The sequence below is a fragment of the Oncorhynchus kisutch genome, linkage group LG13 (assembly GCF_002021735.2).
Source record: "Oncorhynchus kisutch isolate 150728-3 linkage group LG13, Okis_V2, whole genome shotgun sequence".
Lineage (NCBI taxonomy): Eukaryota > Metazoa > Chordata > Actinopteri > Salmoniformes > Salmonidae > Oncorhynchus > Oncorhynchus kisutch.
Genome location: NC_034186.2, coordinates 57,576,930 through 57,603,010, shown reverse-complemented (window position 1 = coordinate 57,603,010; position 26,081 = coordinate 57,576,930). Strand labels below are relative to the sequence as shown.

The window sequence follows — 26,081 nt, the reverse complement described above, 5'->3', positions numbered from 1 at the left end:
GCTACAAATCCAGGAGAAGGCACTGCAAAGGAGGGGGAGGATGTGTTTTATTCCAGTGTGATTTGGAAGAAGAAGAAGTGGATGAAGAAGAAGAATGAGGGGTCCGTGGACGGGGGAAGGGAGGCGTCTAGCGGTTCCTATCTGGAGGAGGAAAGGTGTGTGCTGGGAAATGTAGGCAGACACAGAATAAGTAAGGTACTGGAGATGGAAAACCTGCAGTTTCTCTAGTTTTTCATGAATATAATGTAGGTCTATTGTACTTTCACAAAGATATATTGCTCTTACTGAAAGTATAACGCTGTTTTTTTCACCACAAAACAAACAAAGACGTGAAATATCCACCTTATTGTTCTTTATTGTAACCTAATGTAATTGTTCACAGCATTATGATGACCTACGTTCTGTATAACCTTTAATGTTTTCAAGGTATTTAAAACTCTTAAACTTACTCTCATATCATTGAATGTACCAATAGTATTTACCAAAAAACAAACAAATACGAAGGTGTGTTTGAAAGCTAACAATAGAACAAACTCTTGGCCAATTGGAAAGTAGGCTCAGACAGACTCAGTGAGTTTCCTGTTTGAAAAGAATAAAGGGGAGGATGATGTAGTGGGTTTCGCTTTGTGTGAGGAACAGAGGGCCAACACAGACAGACAGATGCTCACCACCTACTCTGAAGGTAAGGCATGATGTTAATCTCTAGATTAATGGGGATTTGTGACAACATTTCAATGATTGCACAAACCATACAGTTTTCTATTTGTTATCTAATTTTTATTCACTGGGGGTGATGTCCAGATGTCCAGAGCGACATACATTTGTATTATTTTCTCGTATTGGTCCCCTCGTGGGAATCAAATCCAAAACCCTGATGTTACAAGCGCCACACTCTACCAACTGAGCCACATGGGACCTAGTATTAAGTATTTATTAGGATCCACATACGGATCCCCACAAGGGACCCCTGTACTCCTGTGGTACAAACAGGAACAAAAGGATTACATCTAAACAAAACAACAGTCTACATCATAAATAAAACAATACATCATACAAGACATTACATTATTACTCTATTATTACAAATATACTATATAAATGTGGAATACTACAATATTAAAATGTGTGTGTGTTAGAGTGTGTGTGTGTGTGTGTGTGTGTGGGAGTGATTGTGTGTGTGTGTGTATGTGTTGGAGTATCAGTGTAAGTATGCGTGTGTGTGTGCGCATAGTGTCTCTTCACTGTCCGCGTTGTGGCTTGAGTCGTTGTTTAATCTGTTTTTAAAAAATCAGATCTTACTGTTCTTTTGAGTTATTTGATGTGGAGGAAAGTTCCCTGTATTCATGGCTCTATCTCAGGGGTATTCAACCGGGGGTCAGCGGCGGTACTGCAGGGGGTCCACGACTATACTGTATATTTTTGGGTGGAATTTTTTTGTTTGTTTATTTCAATGTTTTTATGAATATCGCAAGCAATAACAGAATAAACTATATTTGAATTACATACCTACAGTAGAAAATATGAGAATATCTTGTTTCTAATAATGCCAACTTTATTTATAAACTCCTAATACTGAGCAAATTACACTAATTGGAGTCAATTACACTCACTGGAGTATCTGACATAGGCTTTGATAAAGCACCTGCAAAAAGGCTACAACTACAAGTGTGGTTGGTAAGATTTCTTGACTTAGACATACATTTTTGCCAACACATAGCCAACCTTTGTTTAAGCATCTAAACAGCTGCTCTTTGTGAAAATGTCTTTGGAGTTGCCTTTCTAGCTAATAGACTATGTTAGTCTTCCAATTCTAACGTGGGGTGGTAAAAATAACAGAAAAATAGCTACAAAATCTGTTAATTTTAAAATGTTGATTGCTTCTCCTTGCCATTATCATTCACCTGGTGATTTTTTTCCCACTTAATGTATGAGTCACTGGTTTTCCTGGGAGGAGGTCCCTATGCAAGTAAAGGTTAATGTAGTCAAGTGCTAGAGCTGCAGTATAGTGAGATGTTTTAATTAGAAAATATACAAAAACACTCATTCTGAATGTATTTATGTTGTGATTCAATCCATATTCAAGCAAAAATGAATAAATAAAAAGTGCTTAATTGATTTAAAGGAACATTTCCAAAAAGCCTTGCTTGTCAGCAATCTGTATTTCTGTATTTAGAAAGTTACACATCTTGAAAACATGATTTCTGACAAGCAAAACATTTTGGGAGTATGTCAACAATGGGCTAATGAAACAAATACCAAAATATAGTTTTCCTTTATCAATTGATTAATTGATTGGGTGATTGATTGTTTGTTTAATAGCTATAACCTTCAGCATCCTATCCATCACTGTAATTGTCATCATAGGTACACTTCAACTATGACAGACAAAATGAGAAAAAAAAATCCAGAAAATCACATTGTAGGATTTTTTTATGAATTTATTTGCAAATTATGGTGGAAATAAGTATTTGGTCAATAACAAAAGTTTATCTCAATACTTTGTTATATACCCTTTGTTGGCAATGACAGACGTCAAATGTTTTCTGTAAGTCTTCACGAGGTTTTCACACACTGTTGCTGGTATTTTGGCCCATTCCTCCATGCAGATTATTATTATATATATATTTTTTACCTTTATTTAACTAGGCAAGTCAGTTAAGAACAAATTCTTACTTTCAATGACGGCCTAGGAACAGTGGGTTAACTGCCTGTTCCAGATCTCCTCTAGAGCAGTGATGTTTTGGGGCTGTTGCTGGGCAACACGGACTTTCAACTCCCTCCAAAGATTTTCTATGGGGTTGAAATGCTTTTTACGAAGCCACTCCTTCGTTGCCCGGGCGGTGTGTTTGGGATCATTGTCATGCTGAAAGACCCAGCCACTTTTCATCTTCAATGCCCTTGCTGATGGAAGGAGGTTTTCACTCAACATCTCACGATACATGGCCCCATTCATTATTTCCTTTACACGGATCAGTCGTCCTGGTCCCTTTGCAGAAAAACAGCCCCAAAACATGATGTTTCCACCCCCATGCTTCACAGTAGGTATGGTGTTCTTTGGATGCAACTCAGCATTCTTTGTCCTCCAAACACGACAAGTTGAGTTTTTACCAAAAAGTTATTTTTTGGTTTCATCTGACCATATGACATTCTCCCAATCTTCTTCTGGATCATCCAAATGCTCTCTAGCAAACTTCAGAGGGGCCTGGACATGTACTGGCTTAAGCAGGGGGACACGTCTGGCACTGCAGGATTTGAGTCCCTGGCGGCGTAGTGTGTTACTGATGGTAAGCTTTGTTACTTTGGTCCCAGCTCTCTGCAGGTCATTCACCAGGTCCCCCCGTGTGGTTCTGGGATTTTTGCTCACCGTTCTTGTGATAATTTTGACCCTACGGGGTGAGATCTTGCGTGGAGCCCCAGATCAAGGGAGATTATCAGTGGTCTTGTATGTCTTCCATTTCCTAATAATTGCTCCCACAGTTGAATTCTTCAAACCAAGCTGCTTACCTATTGCAGATTCAGTCTTCCCAGCCTGGTGCAGGTCTACAATTTTGTTTCTGGTGTCCTTTGACAGCTCTTTGGTCTTGGCCATAGTGGAGTTTGGAGTGTGACTGTTTGAGGTTGTGGACAGGTGTCTTTTATACTGATAACAAGTTCAAACAGGTGCCATTAATACAGGTAACGAGTGGAGGATAGAGGAACCTCTTAAAGAAGTTACAGGTCTGTGAGAGCCAGAAATCTTGCTTGTTTGTAGGTGACCAAATACTTAATTTCCACCATAATTTGCAAATAAATTCATTAAAAATCCTACAATGTGATTTTCTGGATTTTTTTTCTCATTTTGTCTGTCATAGCTGAAGTGTACCTATGATGAAAATTACAGGCCTTTCTCATCTTTTTAAGTGGGAGAACTTGCACAATTGGTGGCTGACTAAATACTTTTTTGCCCCGCTGTATATCTTTATCTCACTTTCTATATACAAACTAAATATACTTTCCTGCAACCCGCCTCACCTAATGTTGTATGGATCTGCTATTTTTATTCTTTATAATTGGAACTTCCATCAGGAGCTAGCCAGCTAACTAGCTACTAGTCTTTGTTAGTAATGGTTGACTCTCTTCACCTTTTTCTCGGTCACCAACCAGCCTTAGCTTGGACAACACCTGCCAGTATGCACAGCGCGATATCAACCCAGAGCATATTGGACTGCTTCTCTCTACCACATCACCAGATTCCTGCTGCTCTGGATCATTACACCAGATCATCGCAGCTAGTTAGCTGCAAACGAGTGGCTACTGTTAGCTAACGCTTCTGTCCCGAAGCATGCACCAGTTAGCCTTGGGCTAGCCTTGAGCTAGGCCCATGTACCAGCTAATTCTAGGGCTACAATACCTCCTTTGCCAATTGGCCTGGACCCTTTATTGTCGACACGGCGCCCCGCCGATCCATCACGACTGGACTGCAGATCTGATCGCCCGATGTGGTCTCAACAGGCTATTCTGTTGTTACGATATCGCTGAAGAACCCTCTACTAACCCTGGCCCGCTAGCTTTTCTGAACGCTGTGTCGGCCCCAGCCTCAAACTCAGGTCCTGTATGTACCTAACTGACCCGCTCTGCCCTTTCATCGCCATTTACCCGTTGTTGTCTTAGCTCTCCTGATCAACACCTGTGATTGCTTTATAACTCTCTCTAATGTCAATATGCCTTGTCTACTACTGTCTTAGGTAGCTCTATTGTTTTATTTCACTGTAGAACCCTCAGTCCCTCTTAAAATGCCTTAGATAGCTCTTTTGTCCCCCCTCACACACATGCGGAGACCTCACCTGGCTTAACTGGTGCCTCCAGAGCCGAAACCTCTCTCATCATCACTCAACACCTAGGTTTACCTCCACTGTACTTACATCCTACCATACCATTGTCTGTACATTATGCCCTGAATCTATTCTACCATGCCCAGAAATCTGCTCCTTTAATTCTCTGTCCCCAAAGCACTAGACGACCAGTTCTTATAGCCTTTAGCGGTACCCTTATCCTACTCCTCCTCTGTTCCTCTGGTGATGTAGAGGTTAACCCAGGCCCTGTAGCCCCAGTTCCATTCCTATTCCCCAGGCGCTATCATTTGTTGACTTCTGTAACTGTAAAAGCCTTGGTTTCATGCATGTTAACATCAGAAACTCCTTAAGTTTGTTTTATTCACTGCTTTAGCACGCTCTGCCAACCCTGATGTCCTAGCCATGTCTGAATCCTGGCTTAGGAAGGCCACCAAAAATGTTGACATTTCCATACCCAACTACAAAATGTTCTGCCAGGATAGAACTGCCAAAGGGGGTGGAGATGCAGTCTACTGCAGAGATAGCCTGCCGAGTTCTGTCATGCTATCCAGGTCTTTGCCCAAACAGTTTGAGCTTCTACTTTTAAAAATCCACCTTTCCAGCAATAAGTCTCTCATTGTTGCCGCCTGTTATAGACCCGCCTCAGCCCCCAGCTGTGCCCTGGACACCATATGTGAATTAATTTCCCCCCATTTATCTTCAGAGTTTATACTGTTAGGTGAGCTAAACTGGGATGTGCTTAACACCCCGGCCGTCCTACAATCTAAGCTAGATGCCCTCAATCTCTCACAAATTATCAAGGAACCTACCAGGTACAACCCTAAATCCGTAAACACAGGCACCCTCATAGATAACATCCTGACCAACCTGCCCTCTAAATACACCTCTGGTGTCTTCAACCAGGATCTCAGCGATCACTGCCTCATTGCCTGCATCCATAATGGGTCCGCGGGCAAACGACCACCCCTCATCAATGTCAAACGCTCCCTAAAACACTTCAGCGAACAGGCCTTTCTAATCGACCTGGCCCGGGTATCCTGGAAGGATATTGACCTCATTCCTTAGAGAGGATGCCTGGATATTCTTTAAAAGTGCATTCCTCACCATCTTAAATAAGCATGTCCCGTTGAAAAACTGTTGAACTAAGAACCGATATAGCCCTTTGTTCACTACAGACTTGACTGCCCTTGACCAGCACAAACATATCCTGTGGCGTACCAGATTAGCATTAAATAGCCCCCGCGATATGCAACTTTTCAGGGAAGTTAGGAACCAATATACACAGGCAGTTAGGAAAGCTAAGGCTAGTTTTTCAAACGGAAATTTGCATCCAGTAGCACACACTCCAAAAAGTTCTGGGACACTGTAAAGTCCATGGAGATTTTAAGAGCACCTCCACCCAGCTGCCCACTGCACCGAGGCTAGTAAACACTGCCACCACCGATAAATCTACGATAATCGAGAATTTCAAGAAGCATTTTTCTACGGCAGGCCATGCTTTCCACCTGGCTACCCCTACCCCGGTTAACAGCTCTGCACCCACTACAGCAACTTGCCCAAGCCTCCCCATTTCTCCTTCACCCAAATCCAGATAGTTTATGTTCTGAAAGAGCTGTAAAATCTGGACCCCTACAAATCAGCTTGGCTAGACAATCTGGACCCTCTCTTTCTAAAATTATCTACCAAAATTGTTGCAACCCCTATTACTTGCCTGTTTAACGTCTCTTTCGTATCGTCTGAGATTGGAAAGCTGCCACGGTCATCCCCCTCTTCAAAGGGGGAGACACTCTAGACCCAAACTGTTACAGACCTATATCTATCCTACGCTGCCTTTCTAAAGTCTTCGAAAACCAAGTCAACAAATAGATCACTGACCATTTCAAATCCCACCATACCTTCTCTGCCATGCAATCCGGTTTCCGAGCTGGTCATGGGTTCACCTCAGCCACACTCAACGTCCTAAACGATATCATAACCACCACCAATAAAAGACCATACTGTGCAGCCATCTTCATCGACCTGGCCAAGGCTTTCGACTCTGTCAATCACCGCATTCTTATCGGCAGACTCAATAGCCTTGGTTTCTCAAATGACTGCCTCGCCTGGTTCACCAACTACTTCTCAGATAGAGTTCAGTGTGTCAAATCGGAGGGCCTGTTGTCCGGACCTCTGGCAGTCTCTTTGTGGGTGCCACAGGGTTCAATTTTCAGGCCGACTCTTTTCTCTGTATACATCAATGATGTCGCTTTTGCTGCTGGTGATTCTCTGATCCACCTCTACGCAGACGACACCATTCTGTATACTTCTCTCCCGTCTTTGGACACTGTGTTAACAAACCTCCAGATGAGCGTCAGTGCCACACAACACTCCTTCCGTGGCCTCCAACTGCTCTTAAATGCAAGTAAAACTAAGTGCATGCTCTTTATCCGATCGCTGCGCGTACCCGCCTGTCTAGCATCACTACTCTGGACAGTTCTGACTTAGAGTATGTGGACAACTACAAATACCTAGGTGTCTGGTTTGACTGTAAACTCTCCTTCCAGAATCACATAAAGCATTTCCAATCCAAAGTTAAATCTAGAATCGGCTTCCTATTTCGCAGCAAAGCATCCTTCATTCATGCTTGCCAAACATACCCTCGTAAAACTGACTGTCCTACCGATCCTTGACTTCAGTGATGTCACTTACAAAATAGCCTCCAACACTCTACTCAGCAAATTGGATGACGTCTATCACAGTGCCATCCATTTTGTCACCAAAGCCCCATATACTACCCACCACTGCAACCTGTATGCTCTTGTTGGCTGGCCCTCACTTCATATACGTCGCCAAACCCACTGGCTCCAGGTCATCTATAGGTCTTTGCTAGGTAAAGCCCCACCTTATCTCAGCTACCTGGTCACCATAGCAGCACCCACCCATAGCATGCGCTCCAGCAGGTATATTTCACTGGTCATCCCCAAATCCAACTCCTCGTTTGGCCACCTTCCTTTCCAGTTCTCTGCTGCCAATGACTGGAACTAATTGCAAAAATCACTGAAGCTGGAGTCTTATATCTCCCTCACTAACTTTAAGCATCAGCTGTCAGAGTAGGTTTCCGATCATTGCACCTGTACACAGCTCATCTGAAAATAGCCCACCCAACTACCTCATCCCCATATTGTTATTTATTTTTTTGCTCCTTTGCGCCCCAGTACCTCTACTTGCACATTCATCTTCTGCACATCTATCACTCCAGTGTTTAATTGCTAAATTGTAATTATTTCGCAACTATGGCCTATTTATTGCCTTACCTCCCTAATCTTACTACATTTGCACACACTGAATATAGATTTTTCTATTGTGTTTTTGACTGTACGTTTGCTTATCCCATGTGCAATTCTGTGTTGTTTGTGTCGCACTGCTTTGCTTTATCTTGGCCAGGTTGCAGTTGTAAATGAGAACTTGTTCTTGTAACGGCTGTTTGAAGAAGAGGACCAAGGTGCAGCGTGGTACATGTTCATGATTTTTAATAAAACACTACAACAAAAATAACAACGCTGAACAAACGAAACAGTTCTGTCTAGTGCAAACACACACAAAACAGAAAATAACTACCCACAAAACACAGGTGGGAAAAGGCTACCTAAGTATGGTTCTCAATCAGAGACAACGATAGACAGCTGCCTCTGATTGAGAACCACACCCGGCCAAACACACAGAAATAGAAAACATAGAACACAAAACATAGAATGCCCACCCCAACTCACGCCCTGACCAAACCAAAATAGAGACATAAAAAGGATCTCTAAGGTCAGGGCGTGACAGTTCTCCACTGGCCTAACTGGTTAAATAAAGGTGAAATAAAAAATAAAAATGCTGTGGGGATGTGTTTCAGCGGCAGGGACTGCGAGACTAGTCAGGATTGAGAGGCAGATGAACGGAGCAAAGTATTGAAAGGTCCTTGATGAAAACCTGCTCCAGAGGACTCAGGACCTCAGACGGGGGCGAGGGTTCACCTAACCAACAGGACAACGACCCTAAGCATACTGCCAAGACAACACAGGAGTGGCTTCAGGACAAGACTTAGATTGATGAGGAAAAAAACGATTGAATCCATTTTAGAATAAGGCTGTAAAACGTAACAAAATGTTGAAAATGTGAGGGGGTCTGAATTCTTTCCAAATGCACTGTACTTCTATGGATCAACCAACTATCCAACAATGGAGCCTTATTCCAGGCCAACTGTACTGTCTGGCATTCCTGCCCATCCTCTCCTCCATCCCTTCGCTGGAGCCGTTTGCCTGTAAATTCTACAGCAGTGACTTCCATGGAGGAAAAGGGAGGGCTGTGGGTGTCTACTGAGACAATACAAGGAAGAGGAACGTGCCAACTGCACAGAAAAACAGATGAAATGCACAGCTCAATTCGCTAGAGTACAAACTGAGAGTCAACCAGTCATTCTTAACATCTCATGTACGTTTTTGGTCTTTCTTGTTTGTTCTCAGTTGTGTAATTATTCCGTTCACAGGCCATCACTTAAATAAATCTACAATTTTACAGAACAAACGACTACAAAGTCACAAAACATGTTTGTCTACTTTATTAACAGATGCCCCTGTAGGTGTGAAGGTGATGGTGGATGAACTGCCAGTCAGTGAAGGTCATAGTGTCAACCTGGAGTGTGTTGCTGACAGCAACCCCCAGCCAGGCAGGTATATCTGAATCAGACGACAGGGAGGCCAAAGCATCCAAATGAATTCAACTCAGGGCAAAATGTCCTATCCCAGTAACTCACTGGCCACTGACATCTAGCAGCTGCCCCTTGACACAAAATTCACAGCTGGACAGTGTAAGTAAGCATTCAGTACAGAATTTCTGTTGTCATTATAATCGGCACACAGTGATTGTCATTCTTCCTCCTCTGCCCCCCCATGTGTCCCCACTCTCTCTCTCTCTCTCTCTCTTGCTCTCACTGTCTCTCTCTGTCTGTCTTTCTTTGAACACAGTTCTGCCATGGATGCTGACTGCTCTGGCAGTTGTAAGTGTCTTTCTGTGGGGAGCTGTAATGTTTGTACGCAGAATACGTTGCAGAGAGAGGTTTGTATGGTTCTTGATGATGATGATGTCACATATTAAACCATATTAGGGGTGTCATTTTGAATGACGTCTCCCTTCTACATTATCTGTAGACCAAAGGCCAGCTCTAATCTCTCCACTTTGGATATCCCTCTAAGGTGCTCTCATTTTTGCATCTGTATTTTACATACAACAAATAATAATGTTCAAGCTCATTGAGATGTTTTTGTCTTTAAGGCAACCTGTCCCTAAGGTACAGCAATCCCCAAAAGTAACATAGGATAACCCTTTGAAGAACCCGTTTTGGTTCCTAGTAGTACTCTTTTAGTTCCAGGTAGAACCCTTTTGGGTTCCATCCAGGTAGTACCCTTTCTACAGAAGGTTCTATATAGAACCCAAAAGGATTCTACCTGGAACCCCAAATTTGACATCTGCTCCTGCCATGCCCTCTACTGCTCATCCGGTGTCTCCTTGACCTGCCTCCACTCCCCCAGTGCTCTTTCCTTTTCTGTGTGTGTGTGTGATTGTGTGGGCAGAGACAGGTGTGCTGGAGTCAGAGCAGATTCCCACCAGCTGCAACCTGTTCCATAATCAAGACCTCTACAAATACTCAGCCCTGCCACTTCCACGCCGTCAGATCGTAATCTCTGCTCAGTCAGTCTATGTTCCTTTTTAGATCCTGTTGTCCTGCTGTGCCTGTCTTCCCTTGACTGAGGCTGTTTTCCTCTCTACTACAGTTCTGCCCACTCTGACTCTGGTCCCTGTCTCCAGTCCTACTTCTCGTCAGTCCTGCTACTCTGTCCTGGATCCCCCACTCTACGGCTCCCTTGGATTCCCCTCTGGATCTGCTTACCCTGTCCCAACATGTCTCGCTCCAGCCTCGGCCTCCGCACCTGGTTTACTGCAACCTGCCTTAGCTCCCCCTGGCCTGCCCTCAATCTTCCCCCTGTGTTTTAATAAATACCTTGGTCACCTCATCCCAGTCACCTGTTCACCTGGGTTCACCTGTTCTGCTTCGCGTGACACAAAAGGGTTCTAACTGGAACCAAAAAGGGTTCTCCTATGGGGACAGCTGAATAACCCTTTGGAACCCTTTTTCTAAGAGTGTATGTAGCACCTTAATTAACCCCCTAGTCAAAGGGACACCTTATGGTGACAGTTATGCAAAACTTCAATGATTTAGGCCCAGTGATGGCTGTTACACTTGGTTTATTACACCGTTGCTTATCTCATTATATACAAACCACCCATTCATTGACTGCTTACTTGTTCTGATAAAATGAGCTAGAGAGAACATTTTTTTCAAATTAAATTAGGAGCATGTAATTTGAAAGAGGTGGACAGTCCTCCCCAACCAAGCTGAGGAGAGAAGTGACTTTAATCTGCACAAATAACTTTCCGTGAAGCCTGTGTAGCGGATAGCCTTGGACTTTCCACCATATCCTCTGTTTGATGAACTGTTGATAGCGTGAGTAATACTTCAATGACTGTTCATTATTGTTATTTAAGCGTTGGTCCTGACAGCGCACTGCAAATTTATGTTATTAGATAGCCTAATACTGGGAGCTGATGCAATCATCTCAAAAAACAATCTAAACAATCTACATTATACCATGATGCTTTTGTTTTCGACATGGCGGAGCTTGGGTTTGAACTATAAAAAATGGAATAGGAGATGATTTCATGGATGGTTTCATTTTCATTTCAAACTTTCCTCAGCAAGCTGCATCCATTACATCATCATTTGAGATAATGGTTGATCTTAATTTAGAGTTGACTATTTTTCAGCTAAAACCGTGTGCTATATGATCAAATATAGATGATAGTTGTTGTCATTCTCTGCTCGTCCTCAGTTGAAAGCCATGGTGGTGAGGAGTGGAGTGATTCTGTCTGTCTACATCATCACCTTCCTGATTGGCCTGCCTGGCAACATCCTGGCACTTTACGCCTTCAGCGTCAAGATCCACAAAAAGCCCACTCCCACAGACATCCTCCTGCTCAACCTGACTGTGTCCGACCTTATCTTCCTGCTCTTCCTGCCCATCAAGATGCACGAGGCAGCCTCCGGCATGGTCTGGACTCTCCCCAGGCTTCTCTGCAACGTTACCTCTTTCGTCTTCTTCTCCACCATCTACACCAGCTCCCTCCTGCTGATGGTGGTCAGTGTTGACCGCTACCTGTGTGTGGCCTTCCCTGTCCAGTACAGGCTCCGCCGCAAGCCATTGTACGGAGTGGTGAGCAGCCTGGGGGTGTGGGTCTTCAGCTCGGTCCACCTCTGCTTCATCTACATCGTGGAGAACCAGACCTCATCTGATTTATATTCCTGCTATGACAACTTCACACAGGAGCAGCTGAAGGTGGTGCTTCCCATGCGCTTGGAGCTGTGTGTGGTTCTATACATCGTGCCACTGCTGGTCTGTGTGTTCTGCTACCTGAACTTCATCCTCATCCTCAATAGGACCCCTAACCTTTGTGCAGAGAAAAGGAAGAGAGCCGTCGGAATGGCTGTGGGGACCTTGCTTGTTTTTGTTGTCTGCTTCCTGCCCTATAATGTCACCCATGTACAGGGGTTCATCATCCAAGACAACGTGGAGTGGCGGCTCTATGCTCTGCTCCTGACCACGGTCAACACCGTCCTGGATCCTGTGACGTTCTACTTCTCCTCCTCCATGTTCCAGGCCACCATGAAGAGGATCCTAACTGGGAAGCGAAGGAACAGCACCCCTGGTGTCTTCATGACAGCTCAAAACAACACTAGAGACATAGAGGGACACAGTAACCCAGCCACAACTGAGGGAGGTTTGTCTGACAAGTGACAGAGCTTTTGATGACAATTGAAGACTTCCTAATATGGATGCCATATTACGGGGCAGACAGTCACCAGTTCACAGCCAACGATGTAGACAAGAGAGAGACCTGCCAGCAGCATACCTGCCAGCAGAATACCAACCTACATCCCACTGCTCACTTAATTATGAAGCTAAGCAGGGTTGGTCCAAGTTGGTCCCTGGACACATACAACCACATGGACACATACAGTAACAATTAGTGTTTGTTGCTACAGTACTCGTCAAGTGTTAGCAAAATGCTAATACACATATGATGTTACATCAACCTTGGGCACATGGAAAAATACATGTTAGGATTCTGTTATCATTTACATGACTGGTCTCTTGGGAAGTCAATGTCTGTTTCCACACTATTTACAAAATCGATATTAAAATTAGACATAGGTATTTCCCTCCCTCCTACACATATGTAATATCAGATGTAAGCACAGCAATGTTTTGCATTTTAGTTAATCGTTACCATGCACTCTCACCTCCTCATGTTTGCACTGTTCAATAAGTCTGCTGTGCACTCAAACAGGTCTGCTTGACTGCTAGATATGCTAGAACATGTAAATAGAACATTCTGCTGTTTTGTCCAAAGTAACGACCTTCTTGGGAAGCTTGAATACACATGGCTGAGCTCTCCAATTCCTGATTCAAAATAAATACACATCCACAGCCAGGTAGGTTATGACCATTTGGAATTAAGAATGTGTTATACTTCTCCCTTTAAGGTTTTCACTGTTGAGCTGCAAGTGTACTGTGTGGAGAATGTAGCTATAAGCTAATTGTGATTCATTCATTGGTGATAAGAAGTTGGCTGAGATATTGTAACAAAAATACATTGATCATTAAAAACAGCTACATTTGTATGATTTTAAAATATGATTATTGGGCACCCTGAATGTGTTATTTTTGGTTTTGTTGACCTTATAGCTTCAGAGCCATGGTGTGGGTGAAAAGTGAGGTGATTCTATCCGTCTACATCATCCTGATGGGCCTGCCTGCCAACATCCTGGCACTCTACGCCTTCAGCGTCAAGATCCACAACAAACCCACTCCCACAGACATCCTCCTGCTCAACCTGATTGTGTCCAACCTCCTCTTTCTTCTCTTCCTGCCTCTCAAGATGTACGAGGCAGCCTCCGGCATGCTGTGGAACCTGCCCGAGTTCCTCTGCTCCATCACTTCCTACACCTTCTTCTCCACTATCTACACCAGTTCTCTCCTGTTGATGGCTGTCAGTGTGGTCCGTTACCTGGCGGTGGCCTATCCCATCGCCTACCACAAACTTCACAAACCTTTCTATTCTGTGGTGGCCAGCACAATCATCTGGCTTCTCTCCACCGCCCACTGCAGCATCGTGTTCATCATCCAGCACCATCCGGACCTCTCCCCAAGCAACACCTCCGTCTGCTACGAGGACTTCACCGAACAACAGCTGGCCATCCTCCTCCCGGTGCGTCTGGAGTTCTTCATCATGCTCTGCTTGGTTCCTCTCATAGTTTGCATCTTCTGCTACCTCCGCTGTATCTGGATCCTGTACACGCTCCCCAGGATTAGCCCGGGCCAGAAGCAGAAGGCCATCGGGATGGCGCTGGGTACTCTGTCCGTCTTCCTTGTGTGTGTCTTTCCCTACAACGTCTCCCATGTGCTGGTTTTTTTTCACAGGCTCCAGCCCCTCGTGGAGGTACTACACCCTGCTGCTCAGCGCCTTCAACACCTGCCTGGACCCTATCATCTTCTACTTCTTCTCCTCTGCTTTCCGCATCACTACCAAGATGGCCATCTGCAAGATGCTGGGACTGCGACAGGGTCAGGCTGCAGTCCAAAGGGAAAGCACAATAGCCAATATGGGCCAAGAGTAGAAAATGTAATCACCTTACTCCAAGGTGCCTTTTGGGTAGTTTTGTCAAAAATAACTATTCATTTCACCAATTGTTTTAATTCTATCATAAAGAGCAAATGTTCAACTTCATTCAAAAAAACACGTTTTCCCATCTCAAGAGGTTCAATTAAGAAGAATAACTATACAAATTCAAATTCAAGTGACAGGATTGACTGTAATAGGGTTAACAATGTTATCTTAAATCCGCCATAACTCCCTTTGTGACAGGGTGAATGGAAGCATGTTGTGTACAGCAGCGGGAGGCAATTGCAATGCAAGTCCAACAAAAACATTTCTAGTAACTTGTTGAAAACATTTCTAGCCTATCTATCTATGGGTAACACAGGGTTGATGGGTTATTATCGACGTGTTTTCCAGCACAAAGCAAATGGCCTAAAAAAGTAGAACCAGCTCACCTGCTTTTACACTATGATATGGCTATATTACCAGATGGTAAGTTTTTCTTTGGATTCAATCATTTAAAAACTAATAGTTTTACCATATTAAAACGTGAGTTCAGGTCATGTTACAGGGTTAACATAAACCTGAGGGACAAATGTAAATGAATCATTAAATAAGTAGGAATCCTCAGACATTACTTTCCTAAAGTAACAAAATAACTTGGACTTGTAGATATGTTTCGTAGAAGGTGAACAAAGACGACAATGGACATGCCAAATGGGGATTTTCAGAGAGAAACAAATACCTTACTTTAATGAAAACACACTGCTATTAGAATGTGTAAATAAATACAAATGAAAAAAGGCTTGGCTTAGTTAAAGCATAGATGCATGTGATTCCATTGAAATGACAAAAGGCACTCTATTCGTGGAGAGACCTAGCTATGTGCGGTATATTTCAAGATAATATGTAGTTTGTGTTTTACACATTTCTGTGAACTGTACCTTTCTTGCCAAAGTCATTCATATTTTAATGTTCAAATGTTTTACATTCCATTTACAAAAGTGCGCACTTCATACATGATTCATTTGTTTCATCACAGTAGCTTCTGTTACCCTTTTGAATTGCACACTATATGAAAGCTTGGTTGTTACCCTTTAGAATTATGAATTTGTTTGGTTAGAGTATGTGCTGTGTTACCCATTTTAATTGACACATATTGCTAAATATTTTCTACCTCCATTTGTATTGGCATGAATCAGTTACACATTTGTGTTGCAAAGACCTTTCTGTATTCAAGAGTTTCAAGGCTGAATGTAACAAAGAGTATAAATGTTTTACTGCTAAAGAGAGTTATAGCTTTATTAAAATGACACATAAACTGCTCAGGCAGAATCAAACATTTGTATTAATCTTTGGTTCTCAATTTTTCAGTACAGTTTCTATATTTCAGGGATATGTCTATTGGTGTAAGCTTGATTCTTTCATCACGTTGGAATTGCGGTGCCAAAATGTCCCGATTTTCTTTCCACTGGCTTTCCTCTCTCTTTTAGCGTGGACCCACCACTCTCCTGCATTCATGCATTCTGTAGGCACACATGTAAAATATTCCTGCAAAAGAAAAAATGGTAAATCAACTGTCCAGCATCCATGCTACTTGAGGTAGTTCCCATATAGATAGATAAAGAATAGTGTCTTACCTGTTATCAATGAACACCAGCGCATTGTCTGCATGTTTCATCAATAAAACTAGAACAATTGATGATATTCTGCAGTGTTTGGTTTGACAATTCGACTAGCAATTTTGGATTTCAAATAATTACTTAGGAGATGAGAAGAACATGTGCCATTTGATTCTAGTTCTGCTTATCCATAGAGAACAAAAGAGGGCATACTCCTATATTTGCCATTGATCGCTTCTGTGACAGCATTGGCAGCTCCTCCATTTTTGTATTTTTGTATTTATATAGTCTATATACAGTGTGTGCAAATGGCTTGAGGAGGTAAGGCATTGAAGCTTGTTTGGAGGTTTGTTAACATAGTGTCCAAAGAAGGGTCAGATGTATACAGAATGGTGTCATCTGCAGGGAATCACCCGCAGCAAGAGCGACATCGTTGATGTATACAGAGAAAAGAGTCGGCCCAAGAATTGAATCCTGTGGTACCCCCGTAGAGACTGCCAAAGGTCCGGACAACAGGCCCTCTGATTTGACACACTAAAGTCTGTCTGCGAAGTAGTTGGTGAACCAGACGAGGCAGTCATTTGAGAAACCAAGGCTATTGAGTCTGCCGATAAGAATACGGTGATTGACGTCGAAAGCCTTGGCCAGGTCGATGAAGACAGCTGCACAGTACTGTCTTTTATCGATGGCGGATATGATATCGTTTAGGACCTTGAGCGTGGCTGAGGTGCACCCATGAGCAGCTCGGAAACTGGATTGCACAGCGGAGAAGGTACGGTGGGATTCGAAATGGTCAGTGATCTGTTTATTAACTTCTTTGGGCTAAGGGGCAGATCTGCCCAAAGTAGGGGGGCAAATCTGCCCAAAGTAAACTGCCTGTTACTCAGGCCAAGAAGCTAGGATTTGCATATGTAGCATTGGATAGACAACACTCTGAAGCTTCTAAAACTGTTAAAATATTGTCTGTGCGTATATTAGAACTGATGTGGCAGGTGAAACCCCGAGGACAATCCATCCAGGAACTTTTTTGTTGTTGAGGTCATTGGACTTTTCAATGCTTTTCTATGGGAAAGTCAGATAATTAGGACCCAGATTGCAGTTTCCATGGCTTCCACTAGATGTCAACAGCCTTTAGAAATTGTTTCATGCTTGTTTTTTGAAAAATGAAGAAGTATTCGAATTCTTTCAAAGTATTCATCAGAAGGACTCTGTGTTTTGGCGCGCGTGAATGAGTGCGCACTCCTCTATCTTTTTCTCCGGTATTGAACACTGTATATTCCGATTATTTACATATTAGGGTACCTGAGGTTGGATTAGAAACATTGTTTGAATTGTTCGGACGAGGTTTACCGGTAACTTTTTAGATTCCTTTGTAGGCATGTTGGGCGAGTTGGATCAAGTGGATTTCTGAATCAAACGCGCCAAATAAACTGACATTTTTGGGATATAAAGAAGGACTTTATCAAACAAAACGACCATTCATTGTATAACTGGGACCCTTTGGATTGCAAAAATATTAAGATCTTCAGAGGTAAGTAATTTATTTTATCGCCATTTTTGAGTTTTGTGACACCTGTGCAGGATATGAATTCATGTTAATGCAGGAAGTGGGTGAGGCGCTGTCCTCAGACGATCAAATGCTATGCTTTCAAAGAAACTAAGCTAAAGAATGGTGTATAACACTTGTATTGTTATGAATGTTTAATATTACTACTTTTGTATTTTGAATTTCACGCTCTGAATTTCACCGGACGTTGTCGAGGTGACCTATATAATAATAATGATCCGAAATAAGTTAACTTGGCTTTCGAAGACTTTAGAAAGGCAGAGCAGGATGGATATAGGTCTATAACAGTTTGGGTCTAAAGTGTCACCCCCTTTAAAGAGGGAGATGACCGTGGCAGCTTTCCAATCTTTAGGGATCTCAGACGATACGAAAGAGAGGTTGAACAGACTGGTAATAGGGGTTGCAACAATGTGGGTGGATAATTTTAGAAAGAAAAGGTCCAGATTGTCTAGCCCAGCTGATTTGTACGGGTCCAGGTTTTGCAGCTCAGTCAGAACATCTGCTATCTGGATTTGGGTGAAGGAGAAACTGGGAAGGCTCGGGCAAGTAGCTGCAGGGGGTGCGACGCTGTTAGCCAGGTTTGGGGTAGAAAGGAGGAAAGCATGGCCAGCCGTAGAGAAATGCTTATTGAAGATTTTGATTATCGTGGATTTATCGGTGGTGACCTTGTTTCATAGCCTCACTGCAGTGGGCAGTTGGGAGGGGGTGCTCTTGTTCACCATTGACTTTACAGTGTCCCAAAACCTTTTGGAGTTAGAGATACAGGATGCACATTTCTGTTTGAAAAAGCTAGCCTTTGCATTCCTGACTGACTGTATTGATTCCTGACTTCCCTGAAAAGTTGCATATCGCGGGGACTATTCGATGCTATTGCAGTCCGCGACAGGATGTTTTTGTGCTGGTCAAGGGCAGTCAGGTCTGGAGTGAACCAAGGGCTATATCTGTTCTTAGTTCTGCATTTCTTGCTTATTTAACCTCTCTAGGCTAGGGGACGGTATTTTCATTTCTAGATGAAAAGCGTGCCCAAAGTAAACTGCCTGCTACTCAGGCCCAGAAGCTAGGATATGCATATTATTAGTATATATGGATAGAACACACTCTGAAGTTTCTGAAACTGTTTGAATGATGTCTGTGAGTATAACAGAACTTATTTGGCAGGCAGGATCCTGAGGACAAACCATCCAGGATTTTTTTGTTTGTTGAGGTCACTCTTTTCAATGGGTTTTCTATGTGGATCTAGATTTCTAAGGCACTTGCTTGCAGTTCCTATCACTTCCACTGGATGTCAACAGTCTTTAGAAATTGGTTGATGAGTTTCCTTTGAGAAATGAAGAAGTAGGGTTGTTCAGAATGAGGGTTGAGTCTAGTGTGCTGAAAGCTCGCTCCACTTTGTTTTTATCCGCTATTGAACGCAGTTTATCCCGTCTTAAATTTGATTGATTATTTACGTTTAAAAATACCTAAAGTTGTATTAGGAAAGTTGTTTGATTACAGTTAACTTATTAGATATTTTGTAGTCATGTTGCGCGAGTTGGAACCAGTGTTTTTCTGGATCAAACGCACCAAATAAATTTACATTTTGGAGATATAACGACAGAATTAATCAAACAAAATGACCATTTGTGATGTTTATGGGACATATTGGAGTGCCAACAGAAGAAGCTCTTCAAAGGTAAGGCATGAATTATATAGTTATTTCTGAGTTTTGTGTCGCGCCTGGTGGGATGAAATATGATTGTCTGTGTTTGTTTGATGGGGTGCTGTCCTCAGATAATCGCATGGTTTGCTTTCGCCGTGAAGCCATTTTGAAATCTGACACCATGGCTGGATTAACAAGAAGTTAAGCTTTATTTTAACATATTGCATGTGTATTTTCAAGAATGTTAAATATTTACAATTCTGTAGTTTGAATTTGGCGCCATGCACTTTCACTGGATGTTGGTCAGATGGGACAGTAGCGTCCCATCTAGCCTAGAGTTATTACTTTTAAAGAACGACCAGGCATCCTCGACTGACGGGATGAGGTCAATATTCTTCCAGGATACCCGGGCCAGGTCAATTAGAAAGGCCTGCTCGCAGAAGTGATTTAGGGAGCATTTGATGAGGGGTGGTCGTTTGACCACGGACCCATAGCGGACGTATTTAGAGGGCAAGTTGGTCAGGATAATATCTATGAGGGTGTCCATGTTTACGGACTTAGGGTTGTACCTGGTGGTTTCCTTGATCATTTGTGTGAGATTGAGGGCATCTAGCTTAGATTGTAGGACTGCTGGGGTGTTAAGCATATCCCAGTTTAGGTCACCTAACAGAACAAACTCTGAAGATATATGGGGGGCAATCAATTCACATATGGTGTCCAGGGCACAGCTGGGAGCTGAGGGGGGTCTATAACTGGCGGCAACAGTGAGATACTTATTTCTGGAGAGAAATATTTTCTGGAGAGAAAATGTTGTAGTTGGGTATGGAAATCTCAGAATTTTTGGTGGCCTTCCTAAGCCAGGATTCAGACACGGCAAGGACATCAGGGTTGGCAGAGTGTGCTAAAGCAGTAAAACAAACGTAGGGAGGAGGCTTCTGATGTTAACATGCATGAAACCAAGGCCTTTTCGATTACAGAAGTCAACAAATGAGAGCGCCTGGGGACACGCAGGGCCTGGGTTAACCTCCACATCACCCGAGGAACAGAGGAGGAGTAGGATGAGGGTACGGCTAAAGGCTATCAAAACTGTCCATCTAGTGCGTTGGGGACAGAGAATAAAGCAGTTGGCATATTATCTTTTTCTATACATTTATCGGCGGTCTGTAAACAAAAGGAAAAAGTGCATACAGCCTCCTACTGTGCGTGATTGTGCTTTTTGTCAAAACAGCCATACAGCCAAAGTTGGTGATTTACTGCCACCTGCAGTGTTGGAATGTTTGCTCAGAGTATAATTCTTTGGCTGATCCTTCCCGCTGACCTGGATGGAATTCTATGATCCTTCCTTAACCTACAGGAAGTCCCACCCAGTTGACACCTTTTAAATTGTATAAGCTTTTAATGGTGCTGCCCATGCTAAAACAGACTTTCTGGCAAGTGTGCCCTCTAGCCATATTTATGTATTCTTTTTTTCATTTTTACCTGCAAAGAAGGTCATGAGCAGTGCCACCCAGCCCAGTATGTAGGACCAAGAGAAGCGCCAGTCACCGAATCGCTTCCCCAGGAAGTTCACCGTCACTCCAGTGTAGATGGCCATTGCAAGCAGAACAAATAGAGCTGGCGGAGAGTTAATACAGGACAAATTCGGACTCCCAATTTACAGTAGACAGAATTCTAGGTAAAATTGTGGTCGGGTCTGTAAACAGAGACAAAATGATTTGTCCTGGATTCATTTACATTTGTGTATTGAAGCTGTGACTATTTGTGTATTGTGTCTAGCTCTGTTAGCTTCGCAATGTCCAGTGGGACTCACTGGAGACAAAGAACATAATCCCTGCAGCGAAGGAGCGGTTGAACCTCTCGAAGGCGGAGAAATGGGCAAAGGAGAGAATGCCTGCGATGATGCCGGCGAAGCACGACATGGCCGAAAGGATCATGAAGGCACGGGTGGCATTCCAGTAGGCTGAGAGAGAGAGAGAGAGAGAGAGAGAGAGAGAGAGAGAGAGAGAGAGAGAGAGAGAGAGAGGAATAAAACAAGAAAAAGAGAGGACAGATACAATTTCAAAGATTAGAGAAAGTCGCAAGCCCACACGCCAGTCTAATGCTCCAAATATAATTTTTCACCTAAACTAGTACCAGCCAATTAGGGACAACGGGTGCATGATTTGCCTCCATAGTTAACTGTAAAGACATGTTGAGTCTAAAAAACGTATTGATTCTATTGAGTCTGAGTCTAATGACACATGTTGCTATTTCAGTCATTCAGTCGTCTCCTTCATTTACAGTCCTCCTTGGTAGTCCTGAACATGGGTAGGACAGGCATACAGCATTCACATTAGGAAGTCATTCAACTAAGGGAGTTTCATCTGACAACTGAGGGACGTCCTAATATGGATGCCGTACAGGCAGTCCCAGTGGTGCTATGGGTCCCCAGTGCGCCCCACTCACCGATGCTGTCTGTCTGCATGTAGCACTTGCCCGACATGCAATACCTCCACAGGCCCTGGTGGGCGAAGCTGCCCGACAGGCGGTACTGCATCCAGTAGTCTGTCGCAGTTGAGACCACCAGCAGAATGTTCCCCACTATGGCGCAGAACAGGCCCCCTCCCATAAAGCTGTGCATCCTGAGTGACACTGCGACGGTGGCGAGGCTCTACGCACTGCAGCGCACAGCAAGGCAGAGGGACAGGGTCAATGGCACAGTCAATACAGGGAAACATCAGGCACAGGCAACACAGTCAACCATGGGGTACAGGCAACACAGTCAACCATGGGGCACAGGCAACCATGGGGCACAGGCAACACAGGCAACACAGGCAACCATGGGGCACAGGCAACACAGTCAACCATGGGGCACAGGCAACACAGTCAATCATGGGGCACATGCAACACAGTCAATCATGGGGCACATGCAACACAGTCAAATATGGGGCACAGGCAACACAGGCAACCATGCGGCACAGGCAACACAGTCAATCATGGGGAACATGCAACACAGTCAATCATGGGGCACATGCAACACAGTCAATCATGGGGCACATGCAACACAGTCAATCATGGGGCACATGCAACACAGTCAATCATGGGGCACATGCAACACAGTCAAATATGGGGCACATGCAACACAGTCAATCATGGGGCACATGCAACACAGTCAAATATGGGGCACATGCAACACAGTCAAATATGGGGCACATGCAACACAGTCAAATATGGGGCACATGCAACACATATTTGACTGTGTTCACTCAGCAACAGCGCAGAGACGTGACACACACTCAGCACAAACCAGATGAAGCAACACAGTATCACTTCCTTATTTGCAGGGACACACGTGAACATGTGTCATATTCAATAGCACAGGATGGCAAAGTGTCTCTGTAGTTGCACAGAGACCGTATGGACTCTATTTTGAACTGTACATGTTCAATTTCTGTACCACTGTCAACACTGTGCAATCCACTTACGCTTTCCATTACCCGCATGCATTGTAGAGACGTCAGCTCAGTAACCTCAAACGCATACAAAAATACACAAACACTCCACAAGAGTGGTTATACTGAAATATGGAAGTGTTACATTTCAAAGTGAGAGTGGGGGAGGGGCAGTGTTGTAAGTATTTCCCGGCTCCAAGAAATGCTCATGTAGAACTAACCAACAACAAATGATGGATATAGAAGCTGGATGGTATTTCCTGAGACAGTGATTCATGACCATCCAGCCAACAGTCATAACACCTCTGGAACACCTGTTTCCAGATGATAAAATGTCCATAGAGGTTCCTTCAGGGTTGAGGAAACCAAGAGCTCACTGTTTTACTCATTGATCTTGCACCCGAGGCGGAACTAGAAAATAAACATTCAGTTCAGTGGTTCAACGCAAAGTGAATACTATTTGCAACACAGTCAGACCATTCACCAAGGCCCTATGTACTGCAGAGACTAATGGATGCCTCATACTTTTTGCATCCATCTTGGCCATCCAGCCCATGTACGACATGCGCTACATTCAACATGCTTGCATTGAACGTTACTTGAGGTCAAGCGTTGAAGTCAATATCTGTAGAATGCTCAATTGGTTGTGATTGCATTCATTTTAATGCATACTTTGACATAAAATGACAATGATTGAAGAAAAATAATTTACTTATTTCGCTTTAGAGACTCAAGCATTATCTCATTCTGATTAGTACTGAATGATTTCAATCTAATTAGCCCTTAACCATTTAATTGTCTTCCTTAGTCTTTGAAAAATATGCTTACATTCAGGAGCTCTGCTATTTTTCTCCATGGACAGAAGTGTCCCTCTTTGCCCACCTGTCTCCCATATGGCTACAATGTTTTACTCCACACAGATTTAATGTATACGCTTGCTTATTAGTCCAATCAGTCCAAACGGTCCAATCTGGCAACACAACATAACAGCACCAAGAGTAAAGTACCAGGATGCATCTTACCTGAGTTCTTCAGGATAAATAAACCCTCTTAAGTGTCAACCTTTCCACAGGGAAAGACTGAGAGAGAAAGAGAGAGAGTGCAAGCCTGGAGTGAGCAAAAAGTCAAAGAGGACCCCCTAGGCCGAATTCCAAAAAGTCAAAGAGGACCCCCTAGGCCGAATTCCAAAAAGTTATCCGCTCCTCTTTTCTGTCTATGGAGGCAAATCCTTTACAACAACAATCAGCGAGAACAAATGCACTTGAGCTGGTGGGCGCAGAGGCACGTGGCTCTTTCCCATTGAGCGACCATGGGGATTGTTGGAGGGGGGGGTTGGGTTGATAGTATGGGACAGTGGTGGATTGGGGGGGGGGATGAGGCCGCCACCGGTGTGCCTTGGTCTCCTTTCTGTTGTTGTATCTGGTGTTCTAGAACTGTGAATGTGCAGAGGCTTGCAGAACTGGGGGTGGTCAATGCAACATGCTGAAGCTCACACTTTCTTTCAGTTGGAGGAGGCAACTGTCACCTGGGTATGGCCATGAGAGCAGATACACGTTCAGATACATGCCCACACGCATGGCTTAAATGAACTCCCTCTCTCCATCTCGCTCTCTCACGCACGCAATGACATGCACTCACATGCACATGCACACAGACACACACAATGTCAACATACATACGCAGTATCATCATGACATCGCAGCCACTGATGATCACTTTTAATTTATTCAAAATGATCTGTTGCCAAGTAATTACAATATTATTATTTACACATTCCATGCATGCATATTAGATAACTTGGTTTGATCAGTCAATAAGGAGCTTAATTAAGTATTAACATTCATGCCCAGAATTCAAGGAGAAAAAACCTGTATTATAAATAAATACACCAGTGAACTGTACCAACGCAGAGGGTGAAACAGAACTGATTGTGTGTCTGTCTCTCAGTTATTTAGCTCCAGGCCTCATAGACCTCAAATCCAGTGAACAAGGGGCATCTGGGCTGCCTAAACAAACACAGGAAATGATTCTATGATGATCATTCAAAGATGTTCTCGAGTCCATTTCTCACTGACCTCTTGTTCTAATGAACATCTTTCCATATCTATTAGTCTGTGTGCTAGTGTGTTTTTTAATATCTCCCATCTCCAATATTATCCTCCCAGCTTTATACAAAGGAGGAGACAGCCATTTTGAACATTTTGAACACTGTACCCGGTGTCACACACATTATAGGGGGAGTCCTCTTCTGACACCATCAGAGTGAGTGTATTACCTGCGCAGTCAGTAGGCTCATGGTGTATAACCTGCAGTGCCCCCTTCAGTTCAACCTCCTCCAGTGCAACGCGGCAATCTCTTCTGTGATGGGAAAACCACAGTTATTATTATTATTATTAGACATCGCTGACATTATAGTTTAATGTGTAGTGCAGTCCAAAACGTGATTTTCCAATGTTTAATATATATATTTCCACACTATTCGATTGGAATAATAGTGTGAAAATGATGATAATGTCCTTTTAGTGTCCTGAGTGGCTCAGTTGGTAGAGTATGGCGTTTGCAACGCCAGGGTTGTGGGTTCGATGCTCAAAAATCAAATCAAATCAAATTTTATTTGTCACATACACATGTTTAGCAGATGTTAATGCGAGTGTAGCGAAAGGAGACACCTGGAGGGGGGTGGCGACAATGCAGTAATAAGTAACCAACAAGTAATCTAGCTAACAATTCCAAAACTACTACCTTATAGACACAAGTGTAAGGGGATAAAGAATATGTACATATATGTACATATATGAATGAGTGATGGTACAGAGCGGCATAGGCAAGATACAGTAGATGGTATTGAGTGCAGTATATACATATGAGATGAGTATGTAAACAAAGTGGCATAGTTAAAGTGGCTAGTGATACATGTATTACATAAAGATGCAGTAGATGATATAGAGTACAGTATATACATATACATATACATATACATATACATATACATATACATATACATATGAGATGAATAATGTAGGGTATGTAAACATTATATTAGGTAGCATTGTTTAAAGTGGCTAGTGATATATTTTACATCATTTCCCATCAATTCCCATTATTAAAGTGGCTGGAGTTGAGTCAGTGTGTTGGCAGCAGCCACTCAATGTTAGTGGTGGCTGTTTAACAGTCTGATGGCCTTGAGATAGAAGCAGTTTTTCAGTCTCTTGGTCCCAGCTTTGATGCACCTGTACTGACCTCGCCTTCTGG

General features: G+C 43.2%; 2 protein-coding genes and 1 pseudogene across 6 annotated transcripts; 2 read left to right on the top strand and 1 right to left on the bottom strand.

Moving 5' to 3' along the window:
• The first annotated feature begins 630 nt into the window (after window positions 1-630).
• On the top strand, window positions 631-15,910 carry LOC109902123 (free fatty acid receptor 2). Of its 4 annotated transcripts, none has more exons than XR_004202468.1 (4): window positions 631-682; window positions 9,424-9,663; window positions 9,821-14,180; window positions 14,393-15,910. XR_004202468.1 is itself a non-coding variant. In XM_020498226.2 (4 exons), exon 4 carries the CDS (start codon window positions 11,753-11,755, stop codon window positions 12,704-12,706), a length of 954 nt encoding a protein of 317 aa, XP_020353815.1. In that variant the 5' UTR covers window positions 8,948-9,287; window positions 9,424-9,663; window positions 9,821-11,358; window positions 11,744-11,752; the 3' UTR covers window positions 12,707-13,591. The 4 variants fall into 4 exon arrangements, 1 of the variants encoding a protein (XP_020353815.1); XR_004202467.1 differs by lacking the exon at window positions 631-682 and adding an exon at window positions 8,948-9,287; XM_020498226.2 differs by lacking the exons at window positions 631-682; window positions 14,393-15,910 and adding an exon at window positions 8,948-9,287 and having other exon boundaries at window positions 9,821-11,358; window positions 11,744-13,591.
• On the top strand, window positions 13,292-14,607 carry LOC109902125 (free fatty acid receptor 2-like; annotated as a pseudogene).
• On the bottom strand, window positions 15,243-24,064 carry lim2.5 (lens intrinsic membrane protein 2.5). Of its 2 annotated transcripts, none has more exons than XM_020498227.2 (5): window positions 23,852-24,064; window positions 21,844-22,055; window positions 21,209-21,358; window positions 20,878-21,012; window positions 15,243-16,121 (listed from the first exon to the last, which is right to left on the bottom strand). In XM_020498227.2, exons 2-5 carry the CDS (start codon window positions 22,016-22,018, stop codon window positions 16,060-16,062), a joined length of 522 nt encoding a protein of 173 aa, XP_020353816.1. In that variant the 5' UTR covers window positions 22,019-22,055; window positions 23,852-24,064; the 3' UTR covers window positions 15,243-16,059. The 2 variants fall into 2 exon arrangements, with proteins under 2 accessions (XP_020353816.1, XP_031642485.1); XM_031786625.1 differs by having other exon boundaries at window positions 15,842-16,121; window positions 23,658-23,853.
• Window positions 24,065-26,081: the final 2,017 nt, after the last annotated feature.